Source organism: Salmo trutta, chromosome 17 (assembly GCF_901001165.1).
Source record: "Salmo trutta chromosome 17, fSalTru1.1, whole genome shotgun sequence".
In the NCBI taxonomy this organism is placed as follows: Eukaryota; Metazoa; Chordata; class Actinopteri; order Salmoniformes; family Salmonidae; genus Salmo; species Salmo trutta.
Genome location: NC_042973.1, coordinates 19,757,295 through 19,778,280, shown reverse-complemented (window position 1 = coordinate 19,778,280; position 20,986 = coordinate 19,757,295). Strand labels below are relative to the sequence as shown.

The following is a 20,986-nucleotide window of genomic DNA, read 5'->3' as shown; positions in this document are numbered from 1 at the left end:
GTTGAATGATACAGTAAAACTCATGACGAAACACAATTGAAGGAAAGTAATAACAGTCAAAAATAAATGGGGCCTGGGGGGGTCCAATCTTCTTGGCGGGGGAAGGGGGGGGGTGATTGAGATGCAGATAAATTGGATATTGGAACTTGGAAAGCCTCTTCCTCTAATGCTTTTGGACACTAATCAGCGGAGGCCGCTCAGGCCGATAAACACATTTAGTGGCAACACTTGCGGTAGGAAACACATCACAATGCACCCTACAAACTGTCTGCGCTGCCCTTGCTACAGATTAGAATGGAATGGGAGCATTTAGATGGGAGCATTGCAGAAGCATTATGCACATTGAACACCCAGTCTACCTTAATGATATGTTATATTACTGTATGACTTTGAGTGGAAAGGGGGGGGGAAAATAGATTTGTTTAGAATTTCTATTAATCTAAAAAAAGTCTTATAATGGATGGACAATACAGATGAGATGAAATGTATCAATGAAAAGTTTAATGTATTCATTAAATGGAATTATGTATGCAATCTAACCACGAGGAATCAGTCTCTGTCTGGACATGCTCTGTCCGGATATTAGCATCGTCAATTACGCTGCAAAGTGCATTCAGAACTTCAGCCAGACTATTATCTTGGATATCTTTTAAGGAAAGCAAAACTATGAACTGCCTATTCTAAACTTAACTATGCAAATAACCTGATATGAAATTCCATCAGGGTTTATTGAAATACAGTATGTTGATTTACAGTATGTTGATATTCATGTGACTCATAACCCATATCAACATGCATATGCATCATCCTATGGGGACGGATGACCTCATTGAAACTGTATCACTTGATCCCAAGCTGTAGTGTTTTGAAAAGGCAAAGTCAGAATGGAATGTCATGTATGATACGGTAGATTCCATAGCAAAAAAATTAAACATACCTACACCATCTTCTGCAAAGACCATTTGAGAGAGGGGGGATGAGTTATATATTATATGAATTCCTTATGAAGACACTCATAGTCATACTTATACCCATACACACACTTATGGACAAGGACATGGCTTCAAATGTTACAATCATAGTTTTCTTTTCTTCAGTGATATATTACTAATCCCAGGCCATATTGTGTTTGTAGAAGCCCAACGGGAATAAAATACAAATGGCAAACAATTCCCTTTATAGCCTTTGAATGCATTCATTTAAAATGTGGTGTGAAAAAAAACATTTAGCATTATCTTGTTTTCTGAAACAATATTACAGTGGCATGAGTAGAACTTGTGCTAAAGCCGGTCCATAGACAAAAGAGGAAATCCCAGAACACTTCTGCAAAGTGTGGACGTCATCGTTGTCATCTGAAGCAGGTCCCAGATTTTCTTCTTGTCCCAGACAGTTTGTATTGTTGGGAGTATATAGATAGTGGGTGACAGACGTTATGTATGTTGAATATGGTTACAGTAAACACAGCAAATAAAGGAGAAGAGATGTGGGGAGAAGGTGCTACCATTACGTACGGTCGGTATCTGTCTGTGGATGGAGTAGAAACATCCCACCTATGACAATAACTCTGTATACAGACTTCATATTGTTAGTCATACATTTTCCATCAGCTCCTGTCTCTCTCTCCCTGTCATTACCAATCACACAGCATACATTCTTTAAGTCAGATTTAGCCCCGCGAGACAGGGAGAATTATAGTGTAGAAGGAAGAAACCTTTAGAGTTCCCACAACCAAAAAGAACTGGCTCTACAGGAATAAAGGTCACAAATTGGAAGAGAGCCTCGATCTGGCACGGTCTGTCTCAGGGAGGCTGGCTATAGAATCCCTCTTGGGTAATCCTGAGTCCAGCAGGGCTGGTGCCAAGCCTGCCCCTATGCCCACTCCCTTGCCCACCCCCATGCCCATCCCCATGCCCATCCCCAGCGATGTAACAGTCCCCGGGAGGGAGGCTAGAGGGAACGCCCCCGCAGACATCTGGTGGGGAAGCACCATCCTATGAGTCATAGCGCTCCTGACCCCTGCATGGCCCGAGGGGGTCTGAGAGGGCCCGATGGAGGTGGAGGAGACACGGGTGGACTGTGATGGGCAGGGAGCCACGGGATGAGCCCCTCCCTGGGGCAGGGAGGGCTGAGAGGCGGACAGTGCCCTGGCATTCTGACCCAGACTGCCCATGTGCAGAGACCGGGTGCTGTTATGGGTGTTGGGCCTGTGTGTGGGGCTGGGCACAACTTGCTGGACCAGGGAGAGCTGGGAGCCAGAAGAGGGATGTCTGTACTGGAATGTCCGTCCCCCAGCCGGTAAGGTGCTCTGGATGGGGGGGCTGGAGAGGGCCGTGACGAATGCACCACTGGTGTGCAGCTGGGGATGCATGGTCTGCTGGGTCTGGGGGGGAGGGGAGGCTGGCACAGGGCTGGATACACTCTGCATCACCTTGAACCTCCGCACCATCCGGGGGGACTGCAGGCCCCCACCCCCTGCCAGAGGACCTACCATGGGGGGACAGAAGCTCATGGCCACAGCCTGCTGGAGAGTGGCGATGGCTGAGCTCTGGGGAGGGCCAGGGGGGGCAAAGATGCCGCCATGTGTGAGTGGGTTGGACATGGACATGGCACGGGGCTTATGCAGGTCCACCTGCTGCACCATCTCACGGTCATATTTCACAATCTCCTGGATCATCTCGTTCTCCCGGTTGTTGAAGACGCCCGAATTGAGGTCATGCTGAACCTTGTGCATTAGGATCGAGTTCTTCTTCCCTGATGAGGTGAGACAGAAGACGAGAGATGAGATTGAGCAGACACTGTTCCTCTGTAGAATCAGCATAATCAATATATTATACAAAGCAATAGCCAATGACTACTCCTGATAGTGCCCTACAATAATATTATTCTCCCCCCTAATTGGTTGGTATTAGAGCAGTCACTGGCATAGCAGAAAAGAGTCTGGGGCAGCTGGAAGCAGGACAGACATGTATTTATACACTGTTTCAGCCTGCCTATCTGGAGGTTAGTCTTTAATTGAATTCACAGACGTTAATTTTGCACTGACAAGGGAAGAGACGCTCGAGCATCAGTATGTGTGTCAGTGAGTTCACTGTAGATGTTTTTACTCGTGTGTGTTTGTGTTGTGTGTATGTCCCCAAGCTGAATTGTAAACACAAATTATGTCTCACACACACACACAGATCTCTTGCGGTGAGGATGGGTGGCCAGTGTTTTTGCAGAGTCACCCAGAGAAGACGTGAGGAGGAGGAACACGTGCATATGGCATGAGTGTGTGTTTGTGTGTGTGTGTGCGTGCGTGCGTTTCTCTCTCTCTCTCTGTGTGTGTGTGTGTGTGTGTGTGTGTGTGTGTGTGTGTGTGTGTGTGTGTATGTGTGTGTGTGTGTGTGTGTGTGTGGTGTCTGTGTGGGGCTGGGTTGGTGGTGGTGTAGGGGGAGAAACCAATTTGCAGCTGAAATTGCTTCCTTCACGGAGCTTACACAGGCAGCCAGTGAGATCCCAGATCCATCTCTCTCATCTCCCCAGCTTTCAAAACATTTCTAATTGAACACACATAAAAACTCCTCTTATTATTACTTCCGCTCCCCTCTCATGTTTCTGAGTTGCATCTTTACGCTTTGTTTTTTCCATCAGCAGGGGATTTCCAACTTGTCCGTCTCTATTGGGCTCTTAAAAACAAATAGTGCGACACCCACATAAAAACATAAAGTAGAATTGGGCTCCAACTGGTACATGAGATAGTCTGAGGGACTGGGAGGAGATGGGACACACAATGGAGTCTGACAGGCACATTAACTCTCTCTTATTCAAGCTGCATAACTAGCTAGTATGATACAACTTAGTCTAGTTCACAGCAGAGTGGGCGGCTGCTCTGGACAATAGCCTATGCGTCAAGTCAAAAAGGCAAATTGCATGATGAGTCTTTAGGGTCAGGATAGAGTTCAGTGAATCCGGTCTACTTCCAGTAAGCCAAAATTGGTTCAGTGAAAGCTCCCAGAACGTTTGTTAGGTCTGGCAAATGTTCTCATAACACAAAAAGTGTCCAGTCGACCTGATGATTATAGAATATTTGAATAAAACATTTGTCTGATGTTGCAAAAACTTTCCTAGAACCCATTTAATCTTTAAAGGTTTTCCAGAATGTTTCATTTGATTGTGGGGACATCACAGACGATATACAGTACTGTGCAAAAGTTTTAGGCAGGTGTGAAAAAATGCTGTCAAGTAAGAATGCTTTCAAAAATAGACATGTTAATCGTTTATATTTATCAATTAACAAAATGCAAAGTGAGTGAAAAGAAGAAATGTACATCAAATCAATATTTGATGTGACCACCTGTCACACCCTGACCTTAGAGAACCGTGTTTTTTCTCTTTTGGTTAGGTCAGGGTGTGGGGTGGGCATTCTATGCATTCTATTTCTTTGTTTTGGCCGAGTATGGTTTCCAATCAGAGGCAGCTGTCTCTCGTTGTCTCTGATTGGGAATCATACTTAGGCAGCCTTTTTCCCACCTGTGTTTGTGGGTAGTTGTTTTGTATTCGTTACCTGACGGAACTGTTTGGCTTTTCGTTTTGTTCGTGTGTTTCATAGTTAAATAAATCATGAGCACTTACCACACTGCGCTTTGGTCCCCTTCTTCCGACAAACGCCGTTACACCACCCTTTGCCTTCAAAACAGCATCAATTCTTCTAGGTACACTTGCACACAGTTTTTGAAGGAACTCGGCAGGTAGATTAGCCCAAACGTCTTGGAGAACTAACCACAGTTCTTCTGTGGATTTAGGCAGCCTCAGATGCTTCTCTCTCTTCATGTAATCTCAGACAGACTCGATGATGTTGATCAGGGCTCTGTGGGGGCCATACCATCCCTTCCAGGACTCCTTGTTCTTCTTTACACGGAAGATAGTTCTTAATGACTTTCGCTGTATGTTTGGGGTCGATGTCATGCTGCAGAACAAATTTGGGGCCAATCAGATGCCTCCCTGATGGTATTGCATGATGGATAAGTATCTGCCTGTATTTCTCAGCATTGAGGAGACCATTAATTCTGACCAAATCCCCAACTCCATTTGCAGAAATGCAGCCCCAAACTTGCAAGGAACCTCCACCATGCTTCACTGTTGTCTGCAGACACTCATTCGTGTACCACTCTCCAGCCCTTCGGCAAACAAACTGCCTTCTGCTACAGCCAAATATTTCAGGTTTTGACTCATCAGTCCAGAGCACCTGCTGCCATTCTTCTCCACCCCAGTTCCTGGGTTTTCATGCACAGTTGAGTCCCTTGGCCTTGTTTCCACATCGGAGATATGACTTTTTGGCCGCAAGTCTTCCATAAAGGCCACTTCTGACCAGACTTCTCCGGACAGTTGATGGGTGTACCAGTGTCACACTGTTTTCTGCCAATTCTGAGCTGATGGCACTGCTGGACATCTTCCGATTGCGAAGGGAAGTAAGCATGATGTGTCTTTCATCTGCTGCAGTAAGTTTCCTTGGCCGACCACTGCGTCTACGGTCCTCAACATTGCCGTTTCTTTAATCTGGTTATTACTACTGCCCAGAAATTGGAATATGCATATAATTTTTGGCTTTGGATAGAAAACACCCTAAAGTTTCTAAAACTGTTTGAATGGTGTCTGCGAGTATAACAGAACTCATATGGCAGGCAAAAACCTGAGAAGATTCCTTACAGGAAGTGCCCTCTCTGACCATTTCTTGGGATTCTAGACTCTCTTTATTGAAAACTGAGGATCTTTGCTGTAATGTGACACTTCCTACGGCTCCCAAAGGCTCTCAGAAGGCGGCAAAACGCTGAATTTTTCTAATAGTAAATCGGAGTTTGGTGAGGGCCAAACTTGGTGGGTGTCAAAATAGCTAGCCGTGATGGCCGGGCTATCTACTCAGAATATTGCAAAATGTGCTTTTGCCGAAAAGCTATTTTAAAATCGGACATAGCGATTGCATAAAGGAGTTCTGTATCTATAATTCTTAAAATAATTGTTATGTTTTTGTGAACGTTTATCGTGAGTAATTTAGTAAATTCACCGGAAGTTTGCGGTGAGTATGCTAGTTCTGAACGTCACATGCTAATGTAAAAAGCTGGTTTTGATATAAATATGAACTTGATTGAACAAAACATGCATGTATTGTATAACATAATGTCCTAGGGTTGTCATCTGATGAAGATCATCAAAGGTTAGTGCTGCATTTAGCTGTCTTCTGGGTTTATGTGACATTATATGCTAGCTTGAAAAATGGGTGTCTGATTATTTCTGGCTGGGTACTCTGCTGACATAATCTAATGTTTTGCTTTCGTTGTCAAGCCTTTTTGAAATCGGACAGTGTGGTTAGATTAACGAGAGTCTTGTCTTTAAAATGGTGTAAAATAGTCATATGTTTGAGAAATTGAAGTAATAGCATTTCTAAGGTATTTGAATAACGCGCCACGGGATTCAACTGGCTGTTGAGTAGGTGGGACGATTTCGTCCCGCCGACCCTAGAGAGGTTAACAGTTTTTTTGGTTACTACATGATTCCATATGTGTTATTTCATAGTTTTGATGTCTTCACTATTATTCTACAATGTAGAAAATAGTCAAAATAAAGAAAAACTCTGGAATGACTGGTACTGTAGGTTGCACAGAACATTCAAATTGGCTAATTCATCCCCCTCCTCTCCCCTGTAACTATTCCCCAGGTCGTTGCTGTAAATATGCCTCAACCTACCATTTAGTTCCACCTCCCACATATGCGGTGACATCACCTGGTTTAAACATCTCTAGAGACAAAACCTCTCTCATCTTTACTCAATGCCTAGGTTTACCTCCAATGTACTCACATCCTACCATACGTCTGTCTGTACATTATGCCTTGAATCTATTCTCTCATGCCCAGAAACCTGCTCCTTTTACTCTCCGCTCTGAGCGCACTAGACGACCAGTCCTGATATTCTTTAGCCGTACCCTCATCCTACTCCTCCTCTGTTCCTCTGGTGATGTAGAGGTTAATCCAGGCCCTGCAGTGCCTAGCTCCACTCCTACTCCCCAGGTGCTCTCATTTGTTGACTTCTGTAACCGTAAAAGCCTTGGTTTCATGCATGTTAACATTAGAATGTCCTCCCTAAGTTTGTTTTATTCACTGCTTTAGCACACTCTGCAACCCGGATGTTCTGGCCGTGTCAGAATCCTGGCTTAGGAAGTCCACCAAAAACCCTGAAATTTCCATCCCTAACTATAACATTTTCCAACAAGATAGAACTGCCAAAGGGGGCGGTGTTGCAATCTACTGCAGAGACAGCCTGCAGAGTTCTGAATTACTATCCAAGTCTGTACCCAAACAATTCAAACTTCTACTTTTAAAAATCCATCTTTCCAGAAACAAGTCTCTCACCGTTGCCGCTTGCTATAGACCACCCTCTGCCCCCAGCTGTGCCCTGGACACCATATGTGAATTGATTGCCCCCCATCTATCTTCAGAGCTCGTGCTGCTAGGTGACCTAAACTGTGACATGCTAAACACCTTGGCCATCCTACAATCTAAGCTTGATGCCCTCAATCTCACACAAATCATCAATGAACCCACCAGGTACAACCCAAATCCGTAAACACGGGCACCCTCATAGATATCATCCTAACCAACTTGCCGTCCAAATACACCTCTGCTGTTTTCAACCAAGATCTCAGCGATCACTGCCTCATTGCCTGCATCCGTAATGGGTCTGCGGTCAAACGACCACCCCTCATCACTGTCAAACGCTCCCTAAAACACTTTAGCAAGCAGGCCTTTCTAATCGACCTGGTCGGGGTATCCTGGAAGGATACTGACTTCATCCCTTCAGTAGAGGATGCCTGGTTATTCTTTAAAAGTGCCTTCCTCACAATCTTAAATAAGCATGCCCCATTCAAAACATTTAGAACCAGGAACAGATATAGCCCTTGGTTTTCTCCAGACCTGACTGCCCTTGACCAGCACAAAAACATCCTGTGGCGTTCTGCATTAGCATCGAACAGACCCCGTGATATGCAACTTTTCAGGGAAGTTAGGAACAAATTTACACAGGCAGTTAGGAAAGCTAAGGCTAGCTTTTTCAAGCAGAAATTTGCATCCTGTAGCACAAACTCAAAAAAAGTTCTGGGACACTGTAAAGTCCATGGAGAATAAGAGCACCTCCTCCCAGCTGCCCACTGCACTTAGGCTAGGAAACACTGTCACCTCTGATAAATCCACTATAATTGAGTATTTCAATAAGCATTTTTCTACGGGCTGGCCATGCTTTCCACCTGGCTAACCCTACCCCGATCAACAGCCCTCCACCCCTCACAGCAACTCGCTCAAACCTCCCCCACTTCTCCTACACCCAAATCCAAACCCACTGGCACCAGGTCATCTACAAGTCTCTGCTAGGTAAAGCCCCGCCTTATCTCAGCTCACTGGTCACCATAGCAGCACCCACCCGTAACACGAGCTCCAGCAGGTATATTTCACTTCTTCCTTTGGCCGCCAATTCTTCCTTTGGCCGCCTCTCCTTCCAGTTCTCTGCTGCCAATGACTGGAACAAACTGCAAAAATCACTAAAGCTGGAGACTCTTACCTCCCTCACTAGCTTTAAGCACCAGCTGTCAGAGCAGCTCACAGATCACTGCACCTGTACATAGCTCATCTGTAAATAGCCCATCCAATCTACCTCATCCCCATACTGTATTTATTTATTTATCTTGCTCCTTTGCACCCCAGTATCTCTACTTGCGCATTCATCTTCTGCACATTCTACCATTCCAGTGTTTAATTGCTATATTGTAATTACTTTGCCACCATGGCCTATTTATTGCCTTACCTCTCTTATTCTACCTCATTTGCACATGCTGTATATAGATTTTTCTACTGTATTATTGATTATATGTTTGTTTATTCCATGTGTAACTCTGTGTTGTTGTATGTGTCGAACTGCTTTGCTTTATCTTGGCAAGGTCGCAGTTGCAAACTAGTTGCAACCTACCTGGTTAAATAAAGGTGAAATAAAAATACATTTAAAAAATTACAAATAAAATAAAAATGAGAATATGTTCTCAGTCAACTTACCTGGTAAAATAAGGATAAAATAAAAATCTAACAATTCTCACAATGTTCCACAATTTCCAAAATAGTCAATTTGACGAGGTTAAAATAGCATATTTGTTTCACGTTTAACATAATATTCCATTGATGTTCATGCAATATACATTTTACCTGGTCTTGGAGGTCCTCAGAAAATGTAAGTTTTGCCACAACATTCTCAGCACACAAGTTTGTAGCTCCTTAAAACTTAAGCAGATTGGAAAACATCTCCATTATGTTTCTCTACAAATTTAATGGCACATTACATTATATAATTATCTGCACAACTGGACAGTTTCTTCTGTTTTAGAACATATCTTTTGTGACGCCCCACATGTGTTCTGGGAATGTTCTGGCAACATCAGGCGAATGTTTAATACAAAAATGGTATAATCATCAGCACGACTGGACAATTTTATTTTAACATTTGCCGCAATTAACAATGTTAACAATGTTAACAATTAACCATGCTAACATTTGCCGCAACCTAACGAATGTTCTGGGAACTTTCACAGACCGTTTTTTTCTGGTAAATTGGGTTATTACATTACATGGAAACCTAATGAGAACTTTTGGGGAATGTTCTGTTGTGGTTGTTTAAGATGTTGTGCACAACATGTTTGTGAATGTTATGTGAACATTCAAAGGAAAAAAAAGTATGTTATCATTTGAATGGTTTTGGGATGTTATCATACTAATGTTAGATAAAACCCTAACTAGAAAGTAATGGGTATCTTAGCTAATGTTCTGGAATGTTCCCAGTTTGCTGGGCTGTCTCTTCCATAGACATCTAAAGGAGCCAGAGCATTGTAGTACACATTACTGTATACTTGTTAGTCAGGCCACATGAAATACTGAGCTTTTGATGCAAGATACTTCTGCTGTCAGGAAACAGCAGGCAAATTAAACAGAATATTCCTCGTCCTATGTTCCCCTATGCTCTGTTCAGGTTAGCTGTTAGCCTGTTGTCAACGACCAAAGACACCTTAATCTCCTCCAAATGAGTGAAACGAACAGCTCGTACGTGATGTGGAATCCAGCTGCCATGGCAACCGCTGGCAGGTGGGAGATGCAGGGCCCCTTTTGTAAACATATGAAGTGAAGTTACGTGAACGAGGGATAACGTCATCATCACATTGACCTGGGTGAGAGAGGGATCTTGCCTGCTCCGTTTAGCAAAAATATATGATATGTTTACACTCAGGGCATGGAATTCACTAACCAGGTGCTTTCCGATGATAGCTGAGTGACTGACAGCATAGCAACACTGGCGGTAAGAGCAGCAACTGAGGGAAAACAGCTCCCTCCTTCCCACACACGAGAGCATAGACAGCTGTTTAGACACTGTGCTGAGAAATCACTTTTACAAATGAACATCACTCATCCTGAGAGCACATTTAGTGTAAACCCAGGGGAGTATGGCACACTCAGTCATAGATAATAATCATAGCTTATGAAAGTCATATCCTTTAGATAGCTATAAATATGACATGTTAATATGACATAAAAAAACTAGTGAAATCAAAGATAAATTATTAGTTGCATAGTTACAATAGGTTTCATTGATAGATATGTTCGTTTTGTTCTGCTGATTCTAAGAATGACACAAAATGCCTCAACTATGCCATGTGGTGGATGAATCAGAATTAGTTGGGTAACATAGATAATTAAGATGTTTTATTAGTATAATATGCTTATGTGAGATACTTGTCATTAGAAAGTGTCCTTTGGACTCTGGTGTCTTTCAGTTGCACGTTTCCCTTAGCTGGGGCTCAGTCACTTGGGGCCCAGAGAGGGGAGAGGTCAGACTTGTTTTTTACATGTCTCTGTTGCTATGCAGAATATCAGCAAGAGAGGAGGACAGAATGAAACATTGTCTTCATGTGAATGTGTCTTTACCTATTCTTAAACCATGTGAAGGGATGGTGTGATTAATGGGGAACCAATTATTTGTCTCCACAATGTCTGTGCGCAGGTCACTCCCCTCAGTGAGCTTGTCCAGGAGTGGGAACAAGAGGTGTCTTACTGAGGATGGGCCTCTATGAGATAGCACTGACAGAGGAGATTTATGGTGTATTTTGATAAGAACGCCTAAAAAGCATTCCAGAGGACATGAGCTAATAGTTCTGTTCAATACCGTACCAGGGAGGGACGGTTCTAGGGAGACCAGACACTGGTCTATATAATGACTCTGTTGATATAGCAGTTGCTGTGTTTTATAGATATCTTTTCATACAAAACTTAACCTTGTGACCCATTCTATGTATCTGTGGTTTGTCATGTACGTTGAGAGGGGTGGACCTTGAGTATAAAAGCTATTGAAGGTGTAGTCACCAAAAGCTATACAAAGGTATTGAAGGTGTAGTCACCTTTTTCAATGGCATCATTGAAGGTCAAGTGCTTTTGCAAAAGTATCTTAATTATTAAAGATGTAGTTAACTCGGACTGGTGTGTTTGTAACTCTCCTCATTTGGTAATGCAGAAATTAGCCGCCACAGCCCATAGCTAATCATGTATCGGCTTTTTTATTGGTCTGTGATCAGTGGTAGGCTGGTCTCACCTATCCGGTCCAGTCGGTCGATGGCCACAGTCTCGAAGGCTCGTCTCATCATGGGGTACTCCTCCAGCACCTCATTAAAGTTATCCACAGACAGGGAGTAGAGACGGCAGTACGTGTCCGCTCGCACACTGGCCGTCCGTCTGCCTCGGGTCAACAGACAGATCTCTGAGGGAGGGGGAGAGAGACAGGAGTGTCAGAGACAGACGCAATTACTACTCAGCCAGAGGGTGCATCATTACTGTAACTCAGCTACAGAAACATGTCAAAGAAACATGAGCCATTCGAATGTCATGATCATGACAAAAGTCACTTTGACATGACACGCTCATTTAGTCCTGTTACTCTAACCTCAGAAAAAACACGGTTACACTAGTAGGATTCAAATACAAAGCACACACAATCCTACAGTATCAATTTATCACACGTGGAAATGGGTCATTTACTGAGGAGATAGCTATAGAGGTTAAATATAGAGAGGAGATAGGCCGTTAAAACAAAGATCCAACTGTGACAGCTTAATGAAGGGAGGGAGCTGCAGGTTTGGAGAGGTGGTGGAGCCAAGGTTCATTTCATTCAGGTGTTAACCTTCCTTCTCTGGCCTGTGACTGACTGTTGTCTTGGCAACCATGTGCTCTTTTTACTCCGCTGCTTCCCCGGCTTTCCCGCCTCACTCCCCTGTCACATGTGAAAGGTATCTTCTGGCTCTCAGTGAAGAAAACTCCCCACTGGAATGTAATTTATTGTATGCAGTAATTTACTTTTTTTTACTCATTTTTAGGATATCGCATTTGTGGCTGTGGTAACAAGTGGAAACCCTGCACTGGCTCCACTCTACATATCAGCCTCTCCAGCGGTAGGCAAACCCCCTGGGGGCCATGGAAATAGAGGAATTAACAAGCGCAGTTAATATCAGCTTCCACCGGCGGGATAGACGCCCACACACCATTAAATAGCAACAAAGTGATGTTCTATACACGAGTTATACATTTACATAATAACCTCATCATTAAACAACAGTGACCTTCTCCGCCCCAGATCAGCTCCCCCACTCTCAAAATGGCTCCTTATTCACAGGGTATTAAAGTGTGACCTTGAGTGTCAGCGCAGCCATGTGTCTCTTCGCTATTTAGTGGGGGATTTACAGTTCTTCACAAGATTAATGAGACTCCGTTTTCTCAGCTGTGCTGAGCGATGCAGAGGCAAGCAGCAGAACTCAATGCTGGGATGTGACTTTTCTGACCCTACTACACCCACTTACTCACTCACCCTTTAAAAACAAATATGGGCTATGTCGTGTAGAGATGACATATACTTCCCTAATGCCCACATTTAATCCCTCATCTTTGATCAACTATTACATTATTTAACTAGGCAAGTCTGTTAAGAACAAATTCTTATTCACAATGACTGCCTAGGAACAGTGGATTAACTGCCTTGTTCAGGGGCAGAACGACAGATTTTTACCTTGTCAGCTCGGGGATTCGATCAAGCAACCTTTCAGTTATTGGCCCAGCGCTCTAACCACTAGGCTACCTGCCACTCCATTACCTTGTTTCTACCTTCTTTCATATTCCCTCTTCCTACTACAACAGGACAAAAATGCAGTATTTTCTCCATAAATAATATGAATTGTAAGCATTAGCAGATGAATTGACCACAAACACCACCACCACGAATCTAACAGACATTCTGATCAAGTTTTCTTCTCCTAAACCATGCTATGAAGAAAAAGGTAAGCTTCCTAGTGGCATATACTGGCTCTGTCATCAGTGTTCTGTGGACTAATTAGCTGTTATTAATGGGCATTTGTGCTGCTGTGTATCTCGGACACTCCTTCAACACCCGTCCATGCTCCTGGCACCTCACAGCCCAACCCACAGCACCACTAAAGGGAACTCTGCTCTTCCAAAGGGTCGTCACTAGTTCCCACAGCCACAAAGTCATGGACCCTGCCTACAATTGATCTTCTTAAAATGTGATTTTAAACCTAACGTTAGCCTAACCTTAACCACACTGCTAAGTGGTTAAAGCTCATTTTCGTTTCATACATTTTTACAATATCGCCTTTGTGGCTGTGGTAATTAGTGGAAACTCATCTGAAGAGGAGCCGGGTGTGAAGAATGTCCCCAGACCCTGAGAAAATGACTGCTTTTTTTGTGGATCAACAACAGTGCGGAGTCCCCAAACAGGCAGGGGGAGGACAAGCTGCATGGGAAAGTAAGTGGGATAAAACTGGCGAGAAGACTAGCGAGAAGAGGTCAAACTCAAATGTCAGGGTGTTTTTTTTTCCTTTTCATTCTCTTGTCTGCTACAGTTTTAATGTAAACCATTGGATTTATACGGAGCAAAGAACATGATTTAAGTCTACATGAATGTACTGTAATGTATGCAACTTCTGTTCTATAGTAGATGTGTGTTATTAGCACCATTATAGAATAGAATAATATAGAATCTATTGATCCCAGGTATTCCACCAGCAGCAGATCTTAGGAAAGTTGTAGAAAACTCAACCCTAGAAAAGTAGTAATACTGTATATTGTTGACCACACCTCCAAAATAGGATCCATCTGAGAGCTTCATGCCCATGGTTCCTTTGGTCAGGACACTGGTCACACCGTGTTGGGTGAAGTACATCTTCTTGCCAATGGTGCCCTCCCTGATGATATAATCTCCAGGCTGGAAGACCTCAAAGCGGAGCTTAGTCAACATGGCCGTCACAAAGTTGGGGTCGGTGTTGGCAAACAGGGGCATGGACGCCACCAGCTTACGGCAGTTGAAGTTGACAATTTCCTAAGGGTAAATATCATGACTTTTACTTAATTGCAATTTTGTTAGATCTAAATCTAACATAGCAAAGGTGGGGAAATGGAAACAAAATGTATAGACTCATTTGGTTGGTTTAATGACTTAGTAAAACAAGAGGCTCAGAACTTCAGAAATGTTGTTAAGGGGCATATTTGCAAAAGACAATGATGAAGCTTTGCAGAGAAATCAATGTATTTTTGGTTCCTTTGTTCCATTCTTTAAGTGTGAGACATTGTCAGAGTTTTGATGGTGTGTTTTGTTGTTTTACCTCCCGCAGTGGTTCATTAAGCTCCTCCAGGATGCTCTCCTCATCAAACATCTTGCCCTGGTATCTGTGCTCGTAGTAGTCATGGATTTTCTGTCGGAAGTCAGCTGGCAGTTTGTGGAAAGACATGTACTGCTCCACTTGTTTGTACTACAGAATGAGAGACAGAGGGAGAGGTATAGAGGGAGAGAGGGAGAGAGACAGACAGAGGGAGAGTGATAGAGGGAGAGAGACAGAAGAGGGAAGAAAGAGGTAAACGTAAACAGCATTCTGTTTATATGAATGGAGAATGTGGAATATGCTCTACAGCACCTGCTTATTAAAGGAACAGTTATTCCACAAATTAAAGTTTTGGGGACAAAGACGTGTATATATAAGCTAGTCCAACATTTCCTAAAGTCAATATTCAACGGCATCTGTAGACTGCATAAGACGATGTTTGACAAATGTACATTTTAACCAAACTATTCTTTCAATGTCATACGGACATTAATACTAGAATTCAATGCATTGTGGTCGATATATGCATTCTCATACAATAGAATTCACCATAAAAACAGATTGAATATTTGTAAACCATGAGCTAAACATCTTTCAGTGGTACTGTATGTTTCCTATGCCTCATGGGGTACATTGAACATATAAGAAAGATTGGGAGGACACCTTCACAGCCATCGCCTGATCTATATATGCTAGAGAGCTGTTGGGAGAACAAAAATAAAGTTGTTGAGGAAATGTGACAGCTCCGGAAACCTACAGAGATGTATTCATGCTCTACTCTGTCAGTGGAGATGTGTACCTGCTATATTTAATGTATATCCAAACACAGGCCTGCTCTCAGTCAACACAAACTAATATAACCCTGCCACAACTGTTTAGCTGCCTACAGTAGTCCTATTATTGGACATGGAACCACTCTTTGGTATGATGATGACTGTATTCAGTGGAAGACAGGGTTAGTTATTAATGTGAGCAGCATGCATTTCTGTACTTGGATACAATTCTAAGAGGCTTAGATGTACGCTATTTGAAATAGAATTGATGGGTATATGCACAGGGGTAGCTTACAATTCTGAACTGATGTTTGTGAAGCGGTAGCTGGCTAAGTATATTCTATGCTTATTCATAGAGAGAAGATCCCTACTCAAATGGAATTTTTATGATTTACACCATTTTAGTTTAATTCAGTGTTTCCTCTCTCTCTTTGAGGGAACTGCCAATCAAATTGTGTCAATTGTGCTCGCTTAAAACACACTTTACACCTACTTTTATGAAAGATATACTGTAGCTCCAGTATTGTCTTATGATGCCCTTTAATGTTCACTAAGTGTACAAAACATTAAGAACGCCTGCACTTTCCATGACATAGACTGACCATGTGAATCCAGGTGAAGCTATGATCCCTAATTGATGTCACTTGTTAAATCCACTTCAATTAATGTAGATGAAGGGGAGGAGACAGGTTAAAGAAGGATTTTTAAGCCTTGAGACAATTGAGACATGGATTGTGTATGTGTGCCATTCAGAGGGTGAATGGGCAAGACAAAAGATTAAAGTGCAGGGGTGTGGTAGTAAGTGCCAGGTGCACTGGTTTGAGTGTGTCAAGAACTGCAACGCTGCTGGGGTCCACCACCCAAAGGACATTCAGCCAATTTGACACAACTGTGGGAAGCATTGGAGTCAACATAGGCCAGGATCCCTGTGGAATTCTTTCAACACCTTGTAGAGTCCATGCCCCGACGAATTGAGGTTGTTCTGAGGACAAAAGGGGATGCAACACAATATTAGGAAGGTGCTCCTAATGTTTTCTACAGTCAGTGTATAATGCCTTTGTTGCTGAACAGAAGAATAAACAGGGTATTTGCTAATCCATTGACAATGCTGTCTAGGTGTTATAAGAGCAGAAAATTGGGTTTTCTCCCAGTTTCGCGCATCATTAGGTTTCAGTAAACAATGCACACTCCTGTCACACAGCAAAGCTAGTGGTGAGAGAAGAAAAAGGTAGCCTAACCATGTGACGCAGCTTGTGTATTAGAGCAATACAGTGAACAACACCCCTCCAACCACAGACAACCTTTTCCCTTTCCATTTAGTTATAAAACATGTGAATAAAATATTGTACAAAAACAGATGCAGAAACAGCCACAAACGATGGGGAAATATGTTGTGTTTGAAATCAACAGCCTTGTTTTTCATTCCACCCACTTGGCCCCACCCACCATGACATCATGGAGGGGGAAGTATTAATGAATCTACACATGAATGAACCAACAGGAAGTTGTGGTCCTATTGATTCAAAGTGACTAATTGACAAGCCACATGGACTGATAATAGTGTAGTGATGCTAGCCCTATCTGAAGTAGGAGGATGTTGCATAAGCTCTCTCTCCCTCTGTCTCTGCCTCTATCCCTCATGTTCTCTCGCTCTCTCTGACTCTGGGTTCAGCTGTGACTCATTGCTGCAATACAGATTCAGGACTCACTACCGGACTCACTTAGGAGTTCAGGGGCCAATCCAGCCACTCCCCACCTCCGGGGCTTTGGTCCTCTCCCTCTCTGCCACAACATGTTGCCTTCTGTATGTATAGGAGGTATAATATGTGCTTAGCTTTTTCATTGAACATACTGTCGAAGTTAGTCATACAGTGGATTGTCATAGTACTGATGGTTGTTTAAACTGACTGGCTCAATGTGAAACAATTTTATGGATCTTTCACAAGCCTACTGATTTGACTACCTTGCTTGTAAACATTCCTTTCCACTTTATATCAACAATATGAAATATGTGCTAAAATGGACTGTTCCTGTCAAGTCAGCTGTCAAGCAGGAAATCAATCAAGGCTGCACGAGTGACATGGTCACTCCCATCGTATAATCATGGCATCTAGGGAATAGGGTGTAATTTCAGACGCAATCCTTGTTTCTTTCAGACTGACAGATGTGTATCGAACATGGATGTATCCTTTCAACATATAGCATGCATCACATCACCAAATGTAATGCATGCACGCTCCATTCTTTAATCATTTAGAGTACTGATGTTTTCCATGCATGTCAATAGCCCATCCCAACAGGCAGGATTTATATGAATGGATGAATGGGAGGACGGAAGCAACAATGACCTCGCCTGTTTTGCCACTGCTGAGGAGGTAAGTGACATATGGGCAGTTTGATGTGATGAGATGTGACCCTGTCAGCTTCCATCGCCTGGTATCAAACCATTACTCTCTTCAGGACAACACAGAGTCCGGCCTCCCCAACCATCTTTCCTTTATACCTCTATCGCCTCTCTCTATCTTTATATCCTCTCCACCCTTCTCTCCTTTCTACCATTCTCTACCTCTGTTACCTCCGTACTGGTCCCTCCTCTCTTTACCTCTCTTCTATATCTCTGTCATCTCTCTCACTCTCTCTCCTTTCTACCTCAATTTCCTCTCTCTTTGATCTACCTTTCCTCTATCCGTCATCCCTTTTTCTCTCTAGTCTCTCTCTCATCTCTACCCCTCCCCTGCTACCTCTCTTCATGTTTTGTTGTTGTGAATAACTCGGAGGGCAGGTTGAGCTAAAACAGAACGGTAGTCGGCCCGGGCCTGTGTCTAGGCCCGTTTGTGCCGTACAGCGAGATGGCAGTTTCTTTGGGGTATAAATGTGCTTTCCTGTATTTCTGCCTGCAGTATTTCTAAGTCCTGATACACGATATAGTTACATGTTCATGCTGACCATGAGCTCACAGATTGGCTCTCTGTCTGTTGACTCTCTGCTAGAGTAGTCTTACTGGGACCTTGCAGTTGACAAGCCATGTACTGTAGATGTAGCCTGCAATGCGCTCTCCTCTGTTAAAGCACCTTCATTGTATTACAAGCACATTAGACACTGGACAAGTGCCAGTGTAACACAATGGGAAGGTTACAGAGGGTAATGTCAGAAACACAGTTGTGTTTCAGTCCTTGTGGCACACACACACACACACACACACACACACACACACACACACACACACACACACACACACACACACACACACACACACACACACATCTGGATACCTATAAGAACAAGTAGCTGTTAATATCATTCTCTCTAATTAACTATGTATGGAAATCCCCCTCGAAACATTTAATTGAATTGAATTATTTTGTTTTCCTCATAATCATAATCTAATTCATTCTTAATTAATTGCAATCGGTCACGGCATAAACAACCATGGAAGCATGTCATTCTCACTCCTTGTACCTTCCTATGAAACATTTTGCAAAATCAATGTTTATAGATTATTTCGTAATCTCTATGATGCTTGTAATTTGTCATGCTTGAAAGTTTAAAATGCTTATTAATATTTATGACTGCTTATAAAGTTATTCAAAAGTGTTAAAAAAGATTGCTTGACTGGAGAGAGCAGTATTCAGTTCACAATCATCTTCCATAGTAGTCAATATCAAGGTAGGTAGGACAATGTAAGGATGTCTACTTTTCTAATGCTATGAAACCACTGCAACAGGTAAAGAACGACCAAAGCTGTATCACTTAAACTTGACAAATTTGCAGCATGTCACTAACATTAAAGACACATTGGGATAATTAGTGATGGCTCTAAATCGACTATGTGACACTGGCCCTTGGATGTACACAGAGAGCTAACATTAATAATATGCATGTCAATCTCTCCTGGCTCAAAGTGGACGAGGCGCACAGTACTACATAGAGCCATGACCTCATGGAACTCTATTTCACGTCAAGTAACTTATGCAAGCAGTAAAATTTGATTGAAAAAAAACCGGATAAAAATACCTCTTATGTTACAGCGGAGACTGTGAAGCAACACAAACATAGGCACAGACACATGCATACAAACACACGATAACATACACACTTGTCACGCCCTGATCTGTTTCACCTGTCCTTGTGCTTGTCTCCATCCCCCTCCAGGTGTCGCACCTCTTCCCAATTATCCCCTGTGTATTTATACCTGTGTTTTCTGCCTGTTTGTGGCCAGTTCGTCTTGTTTGTTCAAGCTAAGCAGCGGTTTCCTGTCAGCTCCTATCGTTTCCCAGCCTCTCTTTCCTCGTCCTACTGGTTTTTAGCCTTGCTTCGCGTTCTTTGATTACTTGTTAGATATTACTGTATGGTCGGAACAAGAAGGACAAGCATTTTACTACACTCGTATTAACATCTGCTAACCATATGTACGTGACCAATAAGATTTGATTTGACTTGCTTGTCCTGACCTTGTACCCACCCGCCTGATCTCTCTGCCTGTCCCTGAGCCTGCCTGCCGTCCTGTACCTTTGCTCCACCTCTGGTTTACTGAACTCTGCCTGTCCCTGACCCTGTTTCCCTTCCCCTTTGCCTTACCTTGGATCTTTGACCCCTGCCTGCCTCGACCTGTCTTTGCCTGCCACTGTTGCGACAATAAACATTGTTACCTCGACAGTCTGCACCTGGGTCTTGCCTTGATTCCTGATAGCACTATACACACACGTACACATGGATTTTGTGTTGTAGATATGTGGTAGTAGAGTAGGGGCCTGAGGGCACACACTTAATATGTTGTGAAATCTGTTGTAAATGTATTGTAATGTAGACTTTTTTTTTTAACTGCCTTATTTTGCTGGACCCCAGGAAGTGTAGCTAATGGGGATCCATAATAAATACAAATACAATTATACACTCGCCTCACTATCTCTATTCTAAGGCTTTGGAGGATGTTGCCTTTTATCAACTGCCAGCTCTACGAGTTTTACCATCCTTTGAAAACTGGAAGTTGTAATTGGAATAAAGAGAATGGAGAAAATGAAGGTCAGTGGCATCATTTTAATCTTACAATTTCCCCTAAAAAATAAACTGCCACAACTCCAAACTGAGACAGAAGTGAAATGATGGTAATGGTGGACTGATGCAGGGTAATGCATTCACTATCCCAGTTCACAGCACCCTAGCAAAAGCTGCCAGCCTACTTGAAAGTAATAAAGCTCACCGTTGCCCCTAGTGACTGGTTTTGAAGGCAATTCTAGATGTTCTTGGGACCTGGATGGACATCTAACTTCAACTAAAAACTAGAGCGATCTCCCAGCAGATTTACCATGAAGGCCAAGAGCAGTGGTGTAGTTGTGCCTGGAAAATGTGTCCATTTGGAAGACCCATTTGCGACCAAGCTTTAACTTCCTGACTGATGACTTGAGATGTTGCTTCAATATATCCACATAATTTTCCTCCCTCAAGATGCCATCTATTTTGTGAAGTGCACCAGTCCCTCCTGCAGCAAAGCACCCC

The 20,986-nt window shown here is 43.0% G+C and overlaps 1 protein-coding gene across 2 annotated transcripts in view; it reads right to left on the bottom strand.

Annotated features, from left to right (window-relative positions):
• Nucleotides 1–479: 479 nt before the first annotated feature.
• LOC115151821 (potassium/sodium hyperpolarization-activated cyclic nucleotide-gated channel 2) overlaps nucleotides 480–20,986 on the bottom strand; it is an 84,276-nt gene continuing 63,769 nt past the window's right edge. For both annotated transcript variants that reach the window (XM_029696076.1, XM_029696077.1), the window contains exons 5-8: nucleotides 14,721–14,867; nucleotides 14,197–14,437; nucleotides 11,648–11,812; nucleotides 480–2,751 (exon numbers count right to left, since the gene is read on the bottom strand). In XM_029696076.1, the coding sequence (XP_029551936.1) occupies nucleotides 1,760–2,751; nucleotides 11,648–11,812; nucleotides 14,197–14,437; nucleotides 14,721–14,867 (1,545 nt within the window). In that variant the 3' untranslated portion in view covers nucleotides 480–1,759. The remainder of the gene's footprint in view (nucleotides 2,752–11,647; nucleotides 11,813–14,196; nucleotides 14,438–14,720; nucleotides 14,868–20,986) is intronic.